At 41.8% G+C, this 18118-nt stretch overlaps 1 protein-coding gene across 1 annotated transcript in view; it reads right to left on the reverse strand.

The window, feature by feature from the left end:
* ITPR1 (inositol 1,4,5-trisphosphate receptor type 1) overlaps nucleotides 1-18118 on the reverse strand; it is a 318159-nt gene that overhangs the window by 179048 nt on the left and 120993 nt on the right. The window contains exons 6-12 of the mRNA XM_060161317.1: nucleotides 13002-13088; nucleotides 10847-11005; nucleotides 8596-8694; nucleotides 7375-7458; nucleotides 7131-7277; nucleotides 2974-3069; nucleotides 1262-1306 (exon numbers count right to left, since the gene is read on the reverse strand). Of these exons, the coding sequence (XP_060017300.1) occupies nucleotides 1262-1306; nucleotides 2974-3069; nucleotides 7131-7277; nucleotides 7375-7458; nucleotides 8596-8694; nucleotides 10847-11005; nucleotides 13002-13088 (717 nt within the window). The remainder of the gene's footprint in view (nucleotides 1-1261; nucleotides 1307-2973; nucleotides 3070-7130; nucleotides 7278-7374; nucleotides 7459-8595; nucleotides 8695-10846; nucleotides 11006-13001; nucleotides 13089-18118) is intronic.

Below are 18118 nucleotides of genomic sequence, written 5' to 3' on the forward strand. Positions count from 1 at the left end.
TCATAAGCGGTGGGTCCGCTATTTAAACCCAAGTCTGTCTCTCTCTCGCCCTACTTTTAATCACTGTGTCCTTCCCCCTGCACTGCACGTGCCCGTCTTTCCCTTGCACGTGAACAGGCCAGGAGAGCAGTCCCGTTCCACACGGAGTTCAAGGTTCACTCAGACATCAGCTCTCCCTGAAAGAAGCCATGGTTCTCCTTCAAAGTCACCTCTGAGGGGAGCCTTAGTCCCCCAGCAAGTCCAGCAACTAACTAATGGTGGGACACCCTCAGCTAGAACTCTGCGTTTCTTCCAAAGCTAACATTCTGCCCAAACCTAATTAGCAGGTTCATGGCTGCTGCAGAATTCACAGCACTTTCGTTGACAATTACATTCTGTATCATCTCCACCCCAACTCCCTTCATTAATGTACCTATGTTAATGTCCAATTTTTTCAAAATCTTACAAAAAATAACACCCTCAATACCACCTAGCATATTCACCATCAAGATGTTCACATGGACACACAACGTCAAACAGAGCAGCAACCGTTTGGGTCTTTGCTTTGTTAATCCTACACCAGAATGAAGCACTCCACAAGAGAACTGCATGACTTACACCCATCACTTCCCTGTAACACAACCACTTCCCTCTTCAACCCATAACTGTGGACACCTGAACCCCCAACCCAAGTGCCTCCCTATCAGCATTAATTGGCAATATGGCTTCCCAAGAAGGATCCAGCTGGCATTAAAATTCCAAACCACACAATAAGGTCTATTTCTGACTTTGCAGAAAGGACAGATGGTTAGACAACTGAGTGTCTAATCAGCAGTCATGCCTCATGTGCTACCTCCACGCTCTAAATGACAGTGTCCACCTTATACACTCATTCCTTGAAGACATCCGAGTGAGTCATAGGTTCAGGTCAACAGCAATGAGACATTGGCGTGTAAAAGGCTGGCTTCTACAGGGACCATCGCCGTCTCCAACCTAGCAGTATTCCAAGAGATACCGTGAACTTCTGCAACTTAGAGATGGAGACCCCTTGACTAAGCACACAGAAAGAGCATCATGACCAACAGTCTCTTGGACCAACCAGGACACAAGGGGATATGACTGCCCTCCAGGGAAGCACAGAACAAGATCCTCTGTTAAGGCAGCGTAAGCTCTCCCCTTCCCCAGCACTCAGTGACCACAGGGGCAGTTTCGTACATGGGGTTCCAGATCACATGTCCTCACCCTACCAGACGAAGACAAGAAGGCTCTTGTCCATACTTACTGAGGGCTGAAACTCCAGGCATTCTTCCTCAAAGTCAGGGTCTACCTGATGAAAAAGAATCATTAGGAAATTAAAACATCCATTGCTTTCTCAAGGACTTGGCCCCACTAGCAGGAGACTTCAAGGCCTGCGAATATCTTTGGACAGCTAAGAACTTCTCCCTTCCCTCTGTTCACGAAACCAGCATGCCACAATCACAACACACATCACATGAGTACAACACACATGGAACAATCTACCAGTCACCAATAGATGGCTCTCAAATGTAGACAGAGGAACACAAAGAATCCACTAGCAAAGCAACAGTTAAAAGCCTGAAATAAATAAAAGATCAGTACCCAGTGATTGATAATCCTGCTTATTTCTAGTTAGAAATAAAAATGTCTGGCTTCCAGCAAGAACTGCATTCGCCCCAGGACATAACAGATAATGCAACCGCCATTGATCTTTGGCAAACCATGTAATCAACGTTTCTCACAGCTGGTGGGCTGGGTCCATCATTTCCTATGGCTCCATTTCAAATTTCAACTTAGTCTTAATCTTCGGCTCTTCAATATTGCAAAACCATCAGTTCATACAAGTGTCAGGCATCCCCGGGGGGTTGGAACATTTAGATTCAGCCTTCCTTGGGGTCAGCTGCAGAAGCAACCCTGACACCCAGGCATCACCTTGAAAATCTCTGAGCAGTCTCACCAGTGATACCAGATGACAGGAGGTGTCCCTTGATGTACGGCTAGAATCTGGTATGAATATGCATCGTACATCTTCCAGCAGATCAGAGTAAAACTCAACATCTGTCACACAGTAACACGGCTCCTTAATTTAATACAAAAACTAAAAGGGAAATTCCTCCCGTCCTTCAGTGTTGAGTCTTGCCTTTCCTCAAAAACCCTTCACGGTCATTTAAAATACATTGCCTTGATTTTTTTACTTTCCTGTAAGTAAAAGACCCTGTCTATTCCGCTAAAGCTCTGAGTAACCAGGCTGTATAAAATGACGTAATTCTTTACGGGCTTTAATGCTTCCAGCTTTACGTACCATGTTTCACTGCGGCCAAGTCTTGGTCATTCGTGTTAGGATCAGGATTGGTAAATAAGATGCGGTGAGAGCAGTAAACAAGAGCAAAATGGAAAGATCATCCTAAAACCCTGATTAGCATTATGTTTTTTAAGCTCGATTCTCTTAGCCACTGTCAAATACAGCTGACCCTTGAACGATGCGGGAGTTAACACGTGTATAATTTATAGCTAGCCCTCCAAACCTGCGGCTCCCCATCTGCAGTTCTGCATTCTCGGATTCAACCAGCCACAGACCGCGTAGCACTGCAGTGTTTACTACTGAAAAACATCCACAGGTAACTGGACCCGTTCAGAGTTCAAACCCGCGTCGTTCAGAGTCAAATGTATACAACACAGTATTATTAAATAAAGTCACCAGGATGGACATTACATTCCCACCACAGCATTATTTTCTAACTGACCTTGTCCCCATAGCTTGATCAGAATCCCTGTCAAATACTAAAATGTGTTCACAATTTTTGCCTCTTCTTGTCTATAAGCAGGGAAATGAGGTGGAAGGAAACAGAAAAGCAGAAGGAAAAGCTAGGTAATGGAGCATTACCCTCAGCCCCTAACTACTCAATGGCTATAGGTAAGTGAGGAAAGAGCAGTACATCATCCTTGAAAGAGAAAAACTATGGGGCTGCCACTTACCTCTGCTGCTAAGTAATGCCCTGTAGCAAGATGCTTGAAACGGAAGAGGCTGTTCCAATATCCTGCTCCACCCCGACACGGGTCATGCTGGACCACCTGCAACAGGAGTGGAAGAAATGTCAATCCAAATGAGGGCGGCGCTGAATCTGAGACACCACCCAGAAGTCATAGTGCAGGAGCCGTATTTAAGCTGAAAAAAATCATTATCTTCCAACAAACGCGTAACAAGTATCATATGTATTGTTAAGCAATGTTTCTCCAAAGAAAAAAGAGTCCCCTAATTAACATGAAACGGTTGTAAGACAAAGTTCAGTGGTTTTCGGATTATTTGCCTTAATCATAAGGAAGAAGTTAAAATCCTGGACTTCATCCACAAAAGGCGAAACAAGCAACAAAAAAAGAATCTCATGGAAAACTGTAGCAATTTATCCATGCGCTCATGCACTATAATACATCCACACGCCTGAGCTTTGAAACTGGACACTCACAGTGCCTGGGCCAATTCAGCCTACAAATAAATGTAACCGTAGCTTCTGCTCATGATGGAATAACTGGCACTGGGAGTTGCTGCCATAAATAGGCACCTCACACAATACGTGAACATGCCATAGACAACGAGAAAACTGAGGAAGATGTAAGATATACAAAACAACTGGGTTCAGATGCTGGATGACAGGGAGCGCACAACTGTCATCTCTGAGGACAGGGAAACAGGTTGATCTCCACGACTGCTCCAGCTTTCTGCTGGGAGGTCCCCTCTCTGGACAGTGGCATCGAGAAGAGGCATTCAAGCAAAGGAGACCAGTCTCACTGAGGTGAGGAGATATGTCAGAACTTAAGGAGGCTGAGGTGACTGGAATTTGTCAGGGCAGAATACAGAGCTCCCCAGAAAACAATCTCCAGAAATCTGCACAGGGGCCTCCTTTAGTCTTCGGCTAAATACCAAGCGGCATATGTGTAAGGCAAGACCCCACAAGGCCAAATAAAAAACGAGAGGGTAGTCGTAAGCTCAACGATCCAGGAGTTCACACAGCACTAGAAGGTGTTCTGATTCTAACAAGCCAGAGGAGAGGCTGGTTGAACACCTGGGGCATTCAGTATCGACATCAAAAGGCTCACACCTTAGTAGCTGGGCTAGTCTAGCTCTAAAAAAATGCTACAGTACACTTGACCTAATGACGCTTTAAAACAAACCTCCAAAGGGTCAAAGTGATCTGCAAGTAACTTTCTTTGTCTGGCAAAACAAAAGTCAATACGCTTTAAAGGAAGCCAGCAGATCCAGAGAGTCAACAAAGGAGCATCACAACATTGACCATATTGTCATAATGCAGCGGACAGGCAAGAATCAGGAAAATGCAGCCTGTCAGACAATATCGAATGACCCAGTATGTCCATGTGGTTGGTGGAGACTAGAGAAATACGTAACAGTGACCCCCAAATGTTCCCATTTTGATACATACCCACACATTTTGAGAAACTCAGTGGTTTCAAAGTAGGATAAATACACATACACACACTCACACGCGCATCGAGACACATCATAATTAGGTTAACGTAAACCAGAAAGAAAAAGAAAAAATTTTACAGTAGCTAGGGAAAAAAAGAGGCGCTATATGCAGGGAACAAAAGAAAACCACTGAATTCACATCAGAAAGTAATCTGTGCAAGACAACAATGGATGAACGCCTTCAAGTACAAAAAGAAATAACTGTCTACGTGAAATTCTACACTCAACAAAAATATCTTTCATGAATGAAGGCCATATGGAGAAATGAGAACCTTTAATACACTGCAGGTGGGGACATACAATAGTGCCTTCAAGACAGTCTGGCATTTCCTCAAAAAGTTAAACAAAGTAACCATATGACCCACAATTCCACTCCTGAGAGAACTGAAACTCCTCACAGAAACTTGTGCATGAATGTTCACAGCAGCATTATTCACAACAGTCAAAAAGCAGGAACAATCCAAATGCCCATGAATAGTAAATAAAATGTGGTATATCCATACAGTGGAATATTATTTGACAATAAAAAGAAATGAAATACAGATATGCATGGCAACATGGATAAACTTTGAAAACTTTATGCTAGGTAAGAGAAGTCAGGTACAAAGGACCACATATTGTAGGATACCATTTATATGAAATGTTCAACCCGGGCAAATCTACAGAGATAGAAAGTGGACCAGTTACCAGAGGTGGGGAGGGGCAAATCTGAAGAGAAATGAGCTGTGACTGCTATGGCTCAGGGATTCTTTTGGGTCAACTAAAAACCACTGAGAACTACACACTGTACATTTCTGAATTGTGTGACATATGAATTGTATCTCAATGAGGCTGTTATTTTCAAAAACGAAAAATAAACTGATCTTTTTAAATGAAGGTGAAATAAAGATATTCACGGACAAATATAAAGTTGTTTTCTTGTCTTCAAATGAGAGCTGAGAGAATTGGCCAGTGGCAGACCTGCACTACAGAAATGATAAGGGAGTTCTTTAGGCTGAAGGAAAATGATTCCAGATGAAAACTCAAATCTACACCAAAAAGTGAAGAGCTGGAGATGATGACTATGTGGGTAAAAGACTCCTGTCCTCTCGTTTTTCCATGTTTTTAAAATGCAAGTGACTCCTTAAACAAGGCAAAAAAAAATAAAAACGCACTATGGAGTTTATAGCATATATAGAATAAAATGCAAGAGAATATCACCACAAAGGACAGGAAGGGAGAAACAGAAGTGCAGCTGACCCTTGAATAACACGACTTTGAACTATAAGGGTCCACTTACACGTGGATTTTTTTCAATATTAAATACTACAGTGCTACATGGTTGGATGAATCCACGAATACAGAGGAACCACGAACACCGAGGGCTAACTATTAGTTATACGTGGATTTTTAACCATGTGGAGGGTCAGTGCCCCTAACACCCGTGTTGTTCAAGATTCAACTGTATACTATCGTAAGGTTCTAACATCACGTGTAAAAAGTTATGACGATATGTAAAACTGACTGGCAATGAGGTGAAGACATATAATGAAAACCCTAAATCATGACCAGAAATATAAAACACATGGTGTTGCCTTCCTTCATTTGGAAGGGACACTTAAGTTTCTAAAATCCTCAAGAAGAAAATAAAAAAGGAAGACATTCAGTGTTTCCCTAGAGTATTCAGAGGGAAAATTGGCAGGCAACAGTTTTGGGGGGGAGCAAAAATTAGACAGCTGTTGCTTCTCAGACGATAAAATATAGAAGATGGTCTACAGTAGACTTCTGGGTTAAGTGAGTCCATACTGCAAAAACTCTCCCCAAAAGGTTGACACGTTTAATTCATTTCAATCAGTTTGTGAGTGAAGAAGACATGGTACTTGCTTTTAAGGTTCTAAAGTCAGTCACGGTGACTTCGTAGGGTTCTGACATTTCTAATACTTTTTTCGTTTATGAATTAAGTTCCAAGTCCCTACAGCCTGGATATATCGCCCTTCAGGATCTGGTCTCCTAAAACAGTTTCTGTCTTATTTCGCATGACTATCCTCTGTTCCTCATCAAATGAGGTTACTGAGTTCTAACCCAAGGTTGCCTCACATTTCCAATTCCACATTAGTATCTTATAGGAAGTGACTTACTCCATTCATCCCTTCCGTCTGAAATATAAGTCATCCCGTCAGCACCAGCTCGGATGCTACCTCCTTCAGGAAGTCTTCCTTGATCCCTTGCCCTCCCTCATCTACACATCCAGAGGACAGGGAATGTGCCTCTTTGTGCTTTGGAGGTGTAGATACTTCACCATCCAGTATCTTTCCATCCTATCGCCAATGTGCAGTCACCTACACATTGTGATGGGTTAGGCACTTGATTACATATTGCTGTGATAGATAACTGAGCAAGGGAAAGAAAAAAACACAGAAGGAAGAGATGATCAGATGACCCAGAGAAAGAAATTTCTAACTTCAGTTGGGACTTGGCTTCCGAGGTCGCTATTCTTTTCCTCCACAGGAACATCTGGTATCCTTCAGCTATGGCGTGATGTGTTTGTTTCTCTAAGTCATCCCAAGTCATCCATTGTTTTTGGAACAAGGTGGGTGTAAGTACCTGGATGTGACTTATTCCTATAAATCCATGAATCCTTTCTCCCCGCCCGCCCCACCCCATCCCTTACCTCCACCTCCCACAGGGCTTTGGAACTAGTGGCAGACGTGGCTGACTGCCGGCCGGTAGTTCTCAGGAAGACATGCTGCTTCTTCCTGTGCTCGTCACAGGTGAGAAACTTCTCCTGCTCGGCGTGGAACAGCCTCACCACGTCACCCTAAAAGTCAACACACGGAGGAATGAAGGAAAACGCATTTAAAAAGAGAACCAAAGAGGACCCAAGTGCTGCCCAGCCTGTAACGTATCAAACTTACCCCCTTTAATATGTCATCTTTGTTATCACTCCATTTCATGAAAAGGACTATTTTCCAGCTGGTATTGCAGTTGACGGAATTGACCTGGAAAACAAATTAGTTATTATTTCACATACCCCTCAACAACTGTGGTTTCCTGTGCCCAAATGCCTTATTTCTGCCCAAGAAGCAAGGCTGTGCTTCAGCCCTCCAAGCCTAAAGACTGACATCATGAAGATCATAGAACTTGCAAACTCAGTTGGCCTGATAGAAGTCTTTGGTAATAAATGGTTCATTTGTACCAGTCAGTATGTATGCTGCAACTCCGGCTAACAGAACCAAGCTTCCTGCCCCCCTGGAATGATATCTTCTTCTTCTTTTTTTCCCCCCAAGTCTCTTGTACTATAGCCAGACATAAAGGCCCAGTGAAAACAAGTATGTATAAAATGAGATGAGCTACAAAGGCAAAAAAAAAAAAAAAAAAAGTCCAACGTATACATCCTAAAATGTTAATGATATAGCCATTGTTTGTAAACGAAATATATGCCAGGCACTGGGCTAACATTCACTAATATATTTTATCCTCAGCAACACCCTAAAAATAGCAATAACCATCATGCCCATTTCAGAGGTAGGAAAACTGATGCCCAGGGAGACTGGATAATGAACCTACAGTCACAGAGGTAGGGAAGGGCAGATTCAGGATTTGAATCCGTATCTGTCTGTTTCCAGAGCTTGTGTCCTCCAAACAAACATTAGGCAAACATTTATGTCACCATCAAGTTATTGCCCTTGTGTCCTAAAATTGCCAATTAAGTTAAGTAGATGTACTGCCAAAAGTAAGATGTCACTCTCACAGGGCTGCCGATGGCCAGCAGTGTCCCCTTCTTATGAATTAGCACAAGACACACTCTTTAGAGAGACCAATTAGAAAAGGGTACCCCTCTGGCCAAAAACACTTGGTAAAGGGGGCCCTTCTCTCCTTAAAGAAATTAGAAAACAATCCCCCAGGGATACAAAGCTTAGCAAACTGAGCCCTCAGGTGACATCAGCCCCCACCCAATGAACAGGCTTATATAACCTCATGCGGCAGGCCTGGCTCTCAGTTTGTTCCCCTGCAGAATGGATACACTGCCCCGAGTCACTACTCAAGTCGCTGTGAGCACGCACATGCTCTGGCCCCAGGAAGGTTTGCTCCTGCAGCATATGCCTGCCCACAAGCCATAACTTTATTTCCCTTACCTCGTTGCAGCCTGGGTTATCCACCAGCTGATGACTGCTGGCATGTAAGGGCTGGCCAGCATTCACGGGGTTCAGAACAACCTTGTCACCTATGACCACCTGGAAAGGAAAGGACCAATAGAGCATTTCACAAAACAGGTCAGGACTGCAGACTGACCAGTGGCTAGTTCTGGCAGGAGCTGTAAGAGCCTGCATAGAAGGCAGCCCAGCTTCCAGCAAGTAGAATGATACAGCACAAATGCACAATTAACTCAGCTCAATATTCTATCATTACCTAAACGGGAAAAGAACTGGGAAAAGAATGGATACTTGTATGGGTATAACTAAATCACTTTGCTATACACCTGTAACTAACACATCATTGTTAATCAATTATACTCCAATATAAAATAAAAATTTTAAAATATATAAAGAATGGAATTTCAAAAAAAATAAAAATTAAAAAAGATTTTAAAACCCCAAAGCCTGACCCTGACCAGGAAGAGGTGATGTTCACAAGCCTAAGGGTAAATTTTTGCCCACAATTGTCAATGATTTTCCAAAGGCGATCTCCAAGTCAGTCAGAGCAGGAAGAAAAAAATCGTATCTTCGTTAGCTTCAGTTAAGGCACTTGTACAAATAAGCTCTAACTAAATTTTAGGAGTAGAAGCAGATTATTGCCTGAAGTAAGTCTTTATCTTTGAAAGAATAAAGCTATAAATTTATATTTCTAAAGCAAAGGCTTTTATACTTTTTTGAAAAGTCGCATTAAGAAATACGTTTTCTATTATGACTCAGTCATACATAAAGAGTTTATGTGGCTATATGTGTATATACATATATGCATGTATATATAGAAAGATATAGAGATCTCTATTTATCTAAAAAAAAAGTCACCCCCCCAAACAATCTTATCCCCATTATGTTTAACACAGCTTGATACTGCCTATTCTATTCCACTTTCTAAAATGAGTGTCCCAAGCTACTAAACTGATCTCTTGGCCCATGAGTAGATGAATACCCGTCCTTTGAAAGACACTATTCTACAAGTATTCAAGTCCATCTTACTTTCTCAACTAAGGCACAGCTAAACAGGTAAGCTTAAAGGACAGGAAAGCAAAGGACTTGCAAACATGAAGTTCAGAGCAAAGCACCCTTGTCTTTTATTATGGGAGTGGAAGGAAGAAGAATAGAAAGGATGGTTTCCTAAGGTGTAAAACACACCTATTCTCAGTTTGATACATTTGGGGAACACATACAACTAAATTTTCTCTAACTCAAAATATATGCAAGTTAAATATGTCAAAAAACCCAACCCTTTAGGTGAAACCTAAGCTTTACTGGACTTACTCTTCTATACTCAGTTGATGATCACTATGCACTGTACACCCACTGCGAGGGGGCTGCTCAGGTACTAGAGGCTTCACGTATATTGTACAGACTTTAATATGCACACAAACGTATAAACTGAAACATATTTAAACGACCCAAAGCTTGTATACTTAAATATTAAAAAATGGGAAAACCCAGTTTCAGGTGAAGGCAAGTTAAGCTTTTTGACAAGATTTCACACTGTTTAAATACATATTTCTTTTTGGTGGAAAACAACTATTTCAGAATCTTAATGAGGTTGGAAATGCAGCTGATAGCATTGAAACATAGTCACTGTTAAGTATATGCCCACATAATGACTTACTAACGTAGCTAATAAGTATCAGAACTGTTCTAAGTCACCCTGGAAAGGATTTCTGGGGCTTTATAACTTAATCACCCCTCAGGAGAGGAGCCAGCTCGGGACCAACCACAGTCATTGAAATGGAAGCAAGAGCCTGCAGAGTTATCAAGAGCAACTGAGGATAATCCTAAAATCCACTCTCCTTCCCTGATCTACTTCCTTTCCATCCTTCTGTCCTAACTTTATTTCCGCAATAGAGAACCATTTCTTTTCCACTACTGATCTAGAAGGACAGGGACACTCCCCAGGACACTCATACATGATAGCTGCTTTTGTGGTAAAGTTACTCAAGTAATGGGCTCCTCATATGATTTTTTTCAGAAGCCCAGTAGGAAAAAAACAGAGCTACTGTATTTAGGTCACATTGCTCTCCAAACTTCCCTGTTTCCCAAACACTGGTTTCCATGGTGATTTCCTTCTCCTCATACGGGATAAGCCTCTGGCTCCAACTTTAAATTTCTCTTAGTTGACTCTAGTGTACAGTTATGGTTGGAGGCCTGGCACGGAGCACGCCCTGGGCTGGGCATGTGCACTTACACTGTCTCCGATGGATCGCAGCTTGTAGAATGGCTGAATGTAAAACCAGGACCCTTCGTTGCCAGCCTCGTCCAACGTTACTCTCATGGCATTCTTCTCCAGCAGAGCTGGAAGCCTCTTATTCACTGTTAGGTATTTATTACTTTTCAAATGCAAGAGCTGAAAACCACCAAGAGAATAAGGTGAGTGTCAGCACGTCCCCGAATCTCTACATTTCTCTCTCAGTCATACAAGATATGTATCAAACACTCCTCCCACCACTGAGCCACCTGTGAAGTTAGAGAACCACAGAAGTGGTTAAGGCAGGGAATGATTAGAAAAGAAGGAAGACCAAAGGGAGCAGAAGTAGAAGGAAGAGGAGAAGACATTTTTTCCCCCCAACACAGCCCTGGACAAGATGGGTGTCGCTCAGGTCAAGTGCACCATCAGCTAGGAACATCACTCTGCCATTGGTTAGCAGCAAGGGGTCTAACCCCAGGTAAAGGGACTAAAGAACTGCAGTCTGAATATGCCCTGACATGAAGGTGGAGCTAAGGAAAGGCACTTTTGAACAAGAGAAACAGTTCAATTTAAGAAGTGACCCCATTAGGGGACTGTCAATTCACTTGGAAAAACACGGCTGCTATGGATTTCCACCTTGAATTTCTAAGCACTCTATTCTTAATTCTTGTGTAACCGTTACACGAAGGGGATGGAAAGATGGAAGATCTAGATGCGAAACGTCTCATAGTAAGTCTAGACCAGGAAGAGCTGACCAAGGCTTCCCAACTCAACAGGCTGTAAGAGAAGATGGAGGGGAATAGGAAAGACCGTCCAATCCCTGGAGAAATGGTAAGACTAGCATGGGACACCACCTCCAACTGCCAGTATCTCCCTTTTCAGCTTAACAGATACAGTTTCTAGAACACTCCTAGGAGGCTCACAAATCTTCTTGTCTGATCTGTGAGTCCCTGACATCCCCTGGCCATGACACATAAGGCAATGCCTTCCCAAGCTTCCGTGGTACTCTGATGAGTAGTACCTCTGATCTTCCATGCACCTCTCCAAGGGCTGGACTTAGCTGGCTTATAACCTGGCATTACCTACAGGTGATCCTCAAGATCTAGGCTGGGAAAATAAGAAATATTAGGTCATAAGTATTCACAGCACACTCTGTGACAGGTACCTCTCAATCATCCTAGGCCGCACATACCATTATTACTCCCATTCTGCTAGTAAGCCAGCTGAACCATGGCAAGAATTCTTGCCCAATACCTAACAGGAAAACAAGTGGGAAGGAACTCGTTTGTCATTTGTAAAGTTAATATTAGTATTAGTAAAGAGAGACAAATTAGGAGTTTGGGATTAACGCGTACACACTATTCTATATATCAAATAGATGAACAACAAGGACCTACGGTATAGCACAGGGAACTATATTCAATATCTTGTAATAACCTATAATGCAAAACATATGGAAAAGAATAGATATATGCACATATGTATAACCGAACCACTTTGCTATATACCTGAAACTAACACAACACTGTAAGTTAACTATACTTCAATTTTTAAAAATGGTTTAAAAAAAAGCCACATTTGGCACTGGACTTCTTCACACAGTTTTCTGCAAGGATAGACCTAGGTGGATTTTTTTTTTTTTTTTTAGCAAAACCTGCTGTAGCTGTTTCTTAAATTGTGTTTTATCCTGTCAAATTTGAAGGCACCAGATACAAACAAGTAAACCTCACAACCCGTGAGGTAAGACATGAGACCTATCATCAAATGTTCTACCTGAAGGTACAGAATTGCTCTTCTTACTTCTGGTGACCAGCTCTTGAACCAATTTTTACCAAACATGAAGAACTTTCAAGCAATGCAAGTTAGGCAAAAGCGCAACAGCCAGGCTCCTCTTCAGACAGGGAGCCTCCCATCTAAAAAATGTGGACAGATTTTAAATTAACAGTATAGGGGAGAGAAGTGGACCCTTGCACTGAGAGAGAACCAACTAAAAGCCCAAGAGTCCAGCCCACATCACAAGAAATGCTAGACCTTTTGCAATAAACTGGCTGTGTCCACAGAGTCCTATCTGTCCAAACCGGGTTTCGTGTGCTTGTTTTTCGATTCACTCTTTGTAAAGCTTCAGCTCCACGACAGAACAGCGGCTTTGACCCACCTGGATTACATTGCCATACTGGATCACGGTCCCCAGCAATTTCCTGTTTTCTGTCTCATTCTGCTTCTTTTCCAAGTCTGCGGCATGCTGTACATAGAGGAGGAAGATTGGTCACAAAGAGGAAACAATGGGTTATATATTTCTCTGCCGCAAGGCAAAAGCAATATAGCCAGTTCATACAAGAACACAAAAATAAGCAAATACCTAAGTACACTCTGAGGCTAAGTGCAATGAGCAAGGGGTTCAAGAAACCAACCCACTATGCCTTGTTTGCTGGCCTTCTTGGTTTTTCAAACATGTATTCATTTTTTAAGGAATTCATGGACATCTGGTTAGGGTGAGACTAAGTCACAAGCTTATGTATTTTTAAAGAAAATAGGGTAGGGTTGGAAGGGAATTTGCATAGCCCTTTTATGATTTGTACAGGTCTTCTTTATAGCTTTGGAGTAAAATAAAACAGCATTTAAATACTGGTTTTGTGACCTGGAATGTGTTAGTTAACATCTTTGCAATCCTCAGTTTCCTCTTTTGTAAAATGAAAATAAAAATAGTACCTTCACCTCACAGGAATCACACAGCACGGTATCTCATCATTGTGGCATTCATGGAGTGTTAGTTATTATTGTTACATACCAATTATAATTTATTTAGTTTTCACAGTAGTTCCCTGAGGAGAAGATCATTATCTCAATTTCATAAAGAAGAAACAGACTCAGAGAGATGAAAAAGTTTGGTCGACACTGCATAGCTAGTTGAGTGGGTACAAAAGGAGCACTGTTTTCTCTACTACTGTGTATATTTGAAATTTTGCTTAATAATGTCATTTTTTAAAAATTACACATCTATTAAGTAAGTAAGAGATAATCCCCAAACCCATATTTGGGTTAACTCCAGATTTACACATTTACAAATGAGGCTGGAGATATTACTAGTGCAGCTCTGGCAGGCCAGGGAACAGGGTAAAACCAAATAGAGGGTTCCCATAACAGTTTGCCAAGGCCACCAACCCGCACAGTCATTTTTCCTTCGTTCACCTGTGTAGCTCTGCAACTCTGTTAGCATATTATAACCACACTCAAGGGGAACTAGTTTCATCCTAGGCAATTAAACTGCCGTTCCAATCTCTGATTCCCAAACCCAGACTAAGTAAAACAAAAGAAAAATAACGGAAGAAATACGGCATCTAATCTGATGGGTGACAGAAGCATGATGATGACCAATGATGTACTTCGGAATTGCTTCCAACGTTCTCTTCGTAGAGTCTCCCCTTGCCTTGAGGCAAGATGCGACCAGATGCCAGTGGGTTAATGGGCTTCTTTCCCAGGGAGCACGTCCGCGTTTCCACACAACCCTTCTGGACTTGGTCTTGGTTCCACCACAGACCAGCTTTACCATCTTGGCCAGGTCGTTTAATCTCACCAAGCCTCACTCAGCATTCTCATCCACAAAATGAGGACAATACAAGGCTTTTTTCTCCCTAATCATAGACATTACAGAAAATGCATACCAGACACAAAATAGGCATTCAATAAACTTTAACCAATGTTATACACAAGTTTATGTAACTAAGAAACGTTCTAATGAAAATTTCAAAAGGTGAACTAAGGTGGGTGGGTGAAGAATCTTTCAGTTTCCTTCTAATTCAGCATTCGCTCCACCTCTACCTGGAGTATAGGTATTTTTAGGAAGGAACATCTTTTGAGAAAAATAAGCTGCAGGAAGCAACCCTAAACTAAAAAGAAACCACATTTATAGGAGGGTAAGCATTTGCCTAAGTTTGTGTGGCTGACTGCAAGTTTACAGCATATGTCTCAATCCTTTAAAACAATGGTCTATTCAGAGGCTTCCCTCTTTCTGTTTCGGAATTAGTTACCAGTTTGCTATTCTCAGTTACAAAAAGGTAATATCCACTGGGTTCAAGACACATCCAGAAATAATACCAGCGCAGACACCATGGCAATCCTTGGCATCCAAACCGCCCTAGGCATGGCTCTCCCCAACTCTCTCTTCCCCTCCATAAACACCTTCCCATCCCCTCCTCCCACCTCTGTTCTCCCTATTTTCATGCCTGAGCTGTACCCTAGCCAAAGAGCTCTACAGTACCCACAGGTTCTGCAGGTAGTTTTAAAAAAAAAAACACACTGGACTGAATCCACTTGGAAGGCAGGTTTATACTTTGCAGAGAGCCACTTATTCTTTCTGCTAAGCAGTTCTCAGCTAATAAGGACAGGAAAGTTGAGAAAGCAAAAAAATGTCAAAGCGGGGGGAATCAAGGAATTCAGTAAAATAAAACAACATTTTCCAACAAACAAATACAAATGTTCTCTGCTCGAAACACCACACCAAAAGGATTCACCTTGAGAAAATTATAAAGTAGTGTTTCTTGAACTTAAATGATATAAGGGCTCCTGTTTAAGAGGGAAAATTCTCATGGGTATTCGTCTTACTCTCAAGAATTTCCAGTGGCTTCAATCTAAGAAATATTCATCTAAAATATTAAGTTCCTACCTACACTCAGACTAAGTACACAAGTGGTAAGCCAGTGGTCACTGGCATATCTAAAAGGAAAGGTCAGATTAGTCACCAAGAAGACACATATTTCATAGTTAAGACTAATTAAACACCAGCAGCTCTAAAGATTAAAGGTCATTCGTGTACAAACATACAAAAGATAAAATTAGAACAGAAAATACACAACTGGAGAATAAATATCTAAGAATATCAAATATCACATCTGAAAACTCCATTAAAAGGTTTAATGATGACCAAGCCTACATATAACTACTAAACAAACATTCCATGCATTAAGCTTACGGACCATTCTAAGAATTCACTTTTCCTATACGCACTCTTTGTTTAAGGAGAAAACTCTCCCACTCACTTCACCTTTTACTAAGTGTACAAATACTATATATGTGTTCATTTGAGTTCACAAATCAGTCTTTAGATAACTCCTCCACAAAACCAAATTTGTTCCCTTCCCCCATTTACTGATATAACTGACATATAATTAGGCTTTCAGAAAAAAAAAAATTCATCATGATTTTTAGTTCAAAAGGTCGATAAAAAAGGAAGTAAAACTAACACATTTTAAATCAACTATACTCCAATAAAAATTAATTAAAAAAAGTAAAATTTAAAAAAAGGAAGGACAGTATAGACAATACCTGGGCCCACTGACCAAGGCTGCTTTCACCCTTGAAAAAATTAAATCTGGTCTATTAAATCCCTCAAGTATATTCTAAAGAGGAGCCCACACTGTAGGACAGTGAATTTGGGGCTTCCCTGGTGGCGCAGTGGTTGAGAGTCTGCCTGCCGATGCAGGGGACACGGGTTCATGCCCCGGTCCGGGAAGATCTCACATGCCGTGGAGCGGCTGGGCCCGTGAGCCATGGCCGCTGAGCCTGCGCGTCCAGAGCTTGTGCTCCGCAACGGGAGAGGCCACAACAGTGAGAGGCCCGAGTACCGCAAAAAAAAAAAGACAGTGAATTTGTATAACCTTTCTGAAGAATAATCCAGCAATATCTACCAAAAAGTTGTTCAACGTGCATAACGTTGATTTATCAATCCCATTTCTAGGAGTTTCTCTAAGATAATCTGGCATGTGCACAAGGCCATAACCATCATTTATTTTTGGGGGGAATGGCAAAAACTGTCAGAATCCTAAATACCTCCTCCCCCCATAGGGATTGGCTGTCTAAAATTACAGTACTGCTATATCATGGAGTAATCAAGTAGCCATTAAAAATACAGAGCTACCTATTTATTCATGACATATTAAGTGGGAAAAAAAGCAGGTGAAAGAAAGAGAAGTGAAGGACTTCCCTGGCGGCCCAGTGGTTCACACTCCACGCTTCCAGTGCAAGGGGCATGGGTTCAATCCCTGGCCAGGGAACTAAGATCTCACATGCCGCGTGGCACCGCCAAAAAAAAAAAAAAAGGAAGAAAGTGAGATGGCATGCCCCCTTTAATACTTTAAAATATAGAGATAAAGGAATAAAATAGGGGATGGGAGACTGGGGCACACACCAAGATTATCTTTGAGGATTAAGGTTTAGAGATCACTCTTTTTTTTCCTTTTCTTACTCATGTATACTTTGGAGCTCACTTCTTCCTACAATACTCACTTCAGAAACACCTTCATCGTACCTCTGGGGCAAGAAGCCTAGATTTTTAAAAAGCCATCTTAAATGTGTTATCTTTTCAATATTTAAAAATCCCAATAATTTAAGTACCTGTTGCTCTTTTCCCTTACACAATGGGCTGCGGACAGTTCTGAATTTCTAAGGGAGAAATCACGCTCTATGCTATGGTCTCTACCACCATGAATCACCACAGAGATTACGATGCTCCCTAAGCAACATCAAGGTCAACCCCATCACAGTCACCTGTTATTTTATTTCAGAAATGGAGAAACCATTATTAAATTACTACAGAGACGTCACTGGAACAATGGGGAACCTTATTTAAGGTCAACAAGTTCTGAAGTATCTAACATAAATATTAAGGCTTCTGAAAACAAGCAAGGCAGGACCCAGGCTTCAGATGACAATAAAGACTCCTCACTCCTCCGGTTCCTCCTAGCTTGTAGAAGCTACGGCTTAAGGTAATGGACCATTTCTCAGAACCAAAACAATGTAGGTGCTGTTTCAAGGTAACAGGTAAAAATGCTGTCAGGAAACGGCAGTCGAGGGCTGTAGAACAAATTATGTGATTTGCAGATGGCGGAACCTCATTCTGCCGAGAGTCTTGGGAAATCACGACCAGGGGAGGTAGAATCCAGTTATTCTCTCAGAACGAAAAGACACACATAGCAACCAGCCACTAGATGTCATTGTCCTTCAGGGAGTTGGTGGCATGTTGCTTATCCTAGTCAAAAGGAAGTCAACTGGTCTAGACGACTAATTCCTTAAATGGCATTAATTTAAAATAATCTGACCTTTGATTGGGGTGTTCCACAGTAGCTGACAAAAATAAAAATGAAAACCCACTGGAGACTGGCCGTCCGCCCCCAAAGGCAAGCGGCTGCCCAAAATACAACATTTTAATGACGGCACTAGAACATGTGCATGACTTTCAGACACAAGAGGGGGAAAAAAAGGTCCAGCCAAGCAGGA

The sequence above is a fragment of the Lagenorhynchus albirostris genome, chromosome 10 (genome assembly GCF_949774975.1).
Source record: "Lagenorhynchus albirostris chromosome 10, mLagAlb1.1, whole genome shotgun sequence".
Lineage (NCBI taxonomy): Eukaryota > Metazoa > Chordata > Mammalia > Artiodactyla > Delphinidae > Lagenorhynchus > Lagenorhynchus albirostris.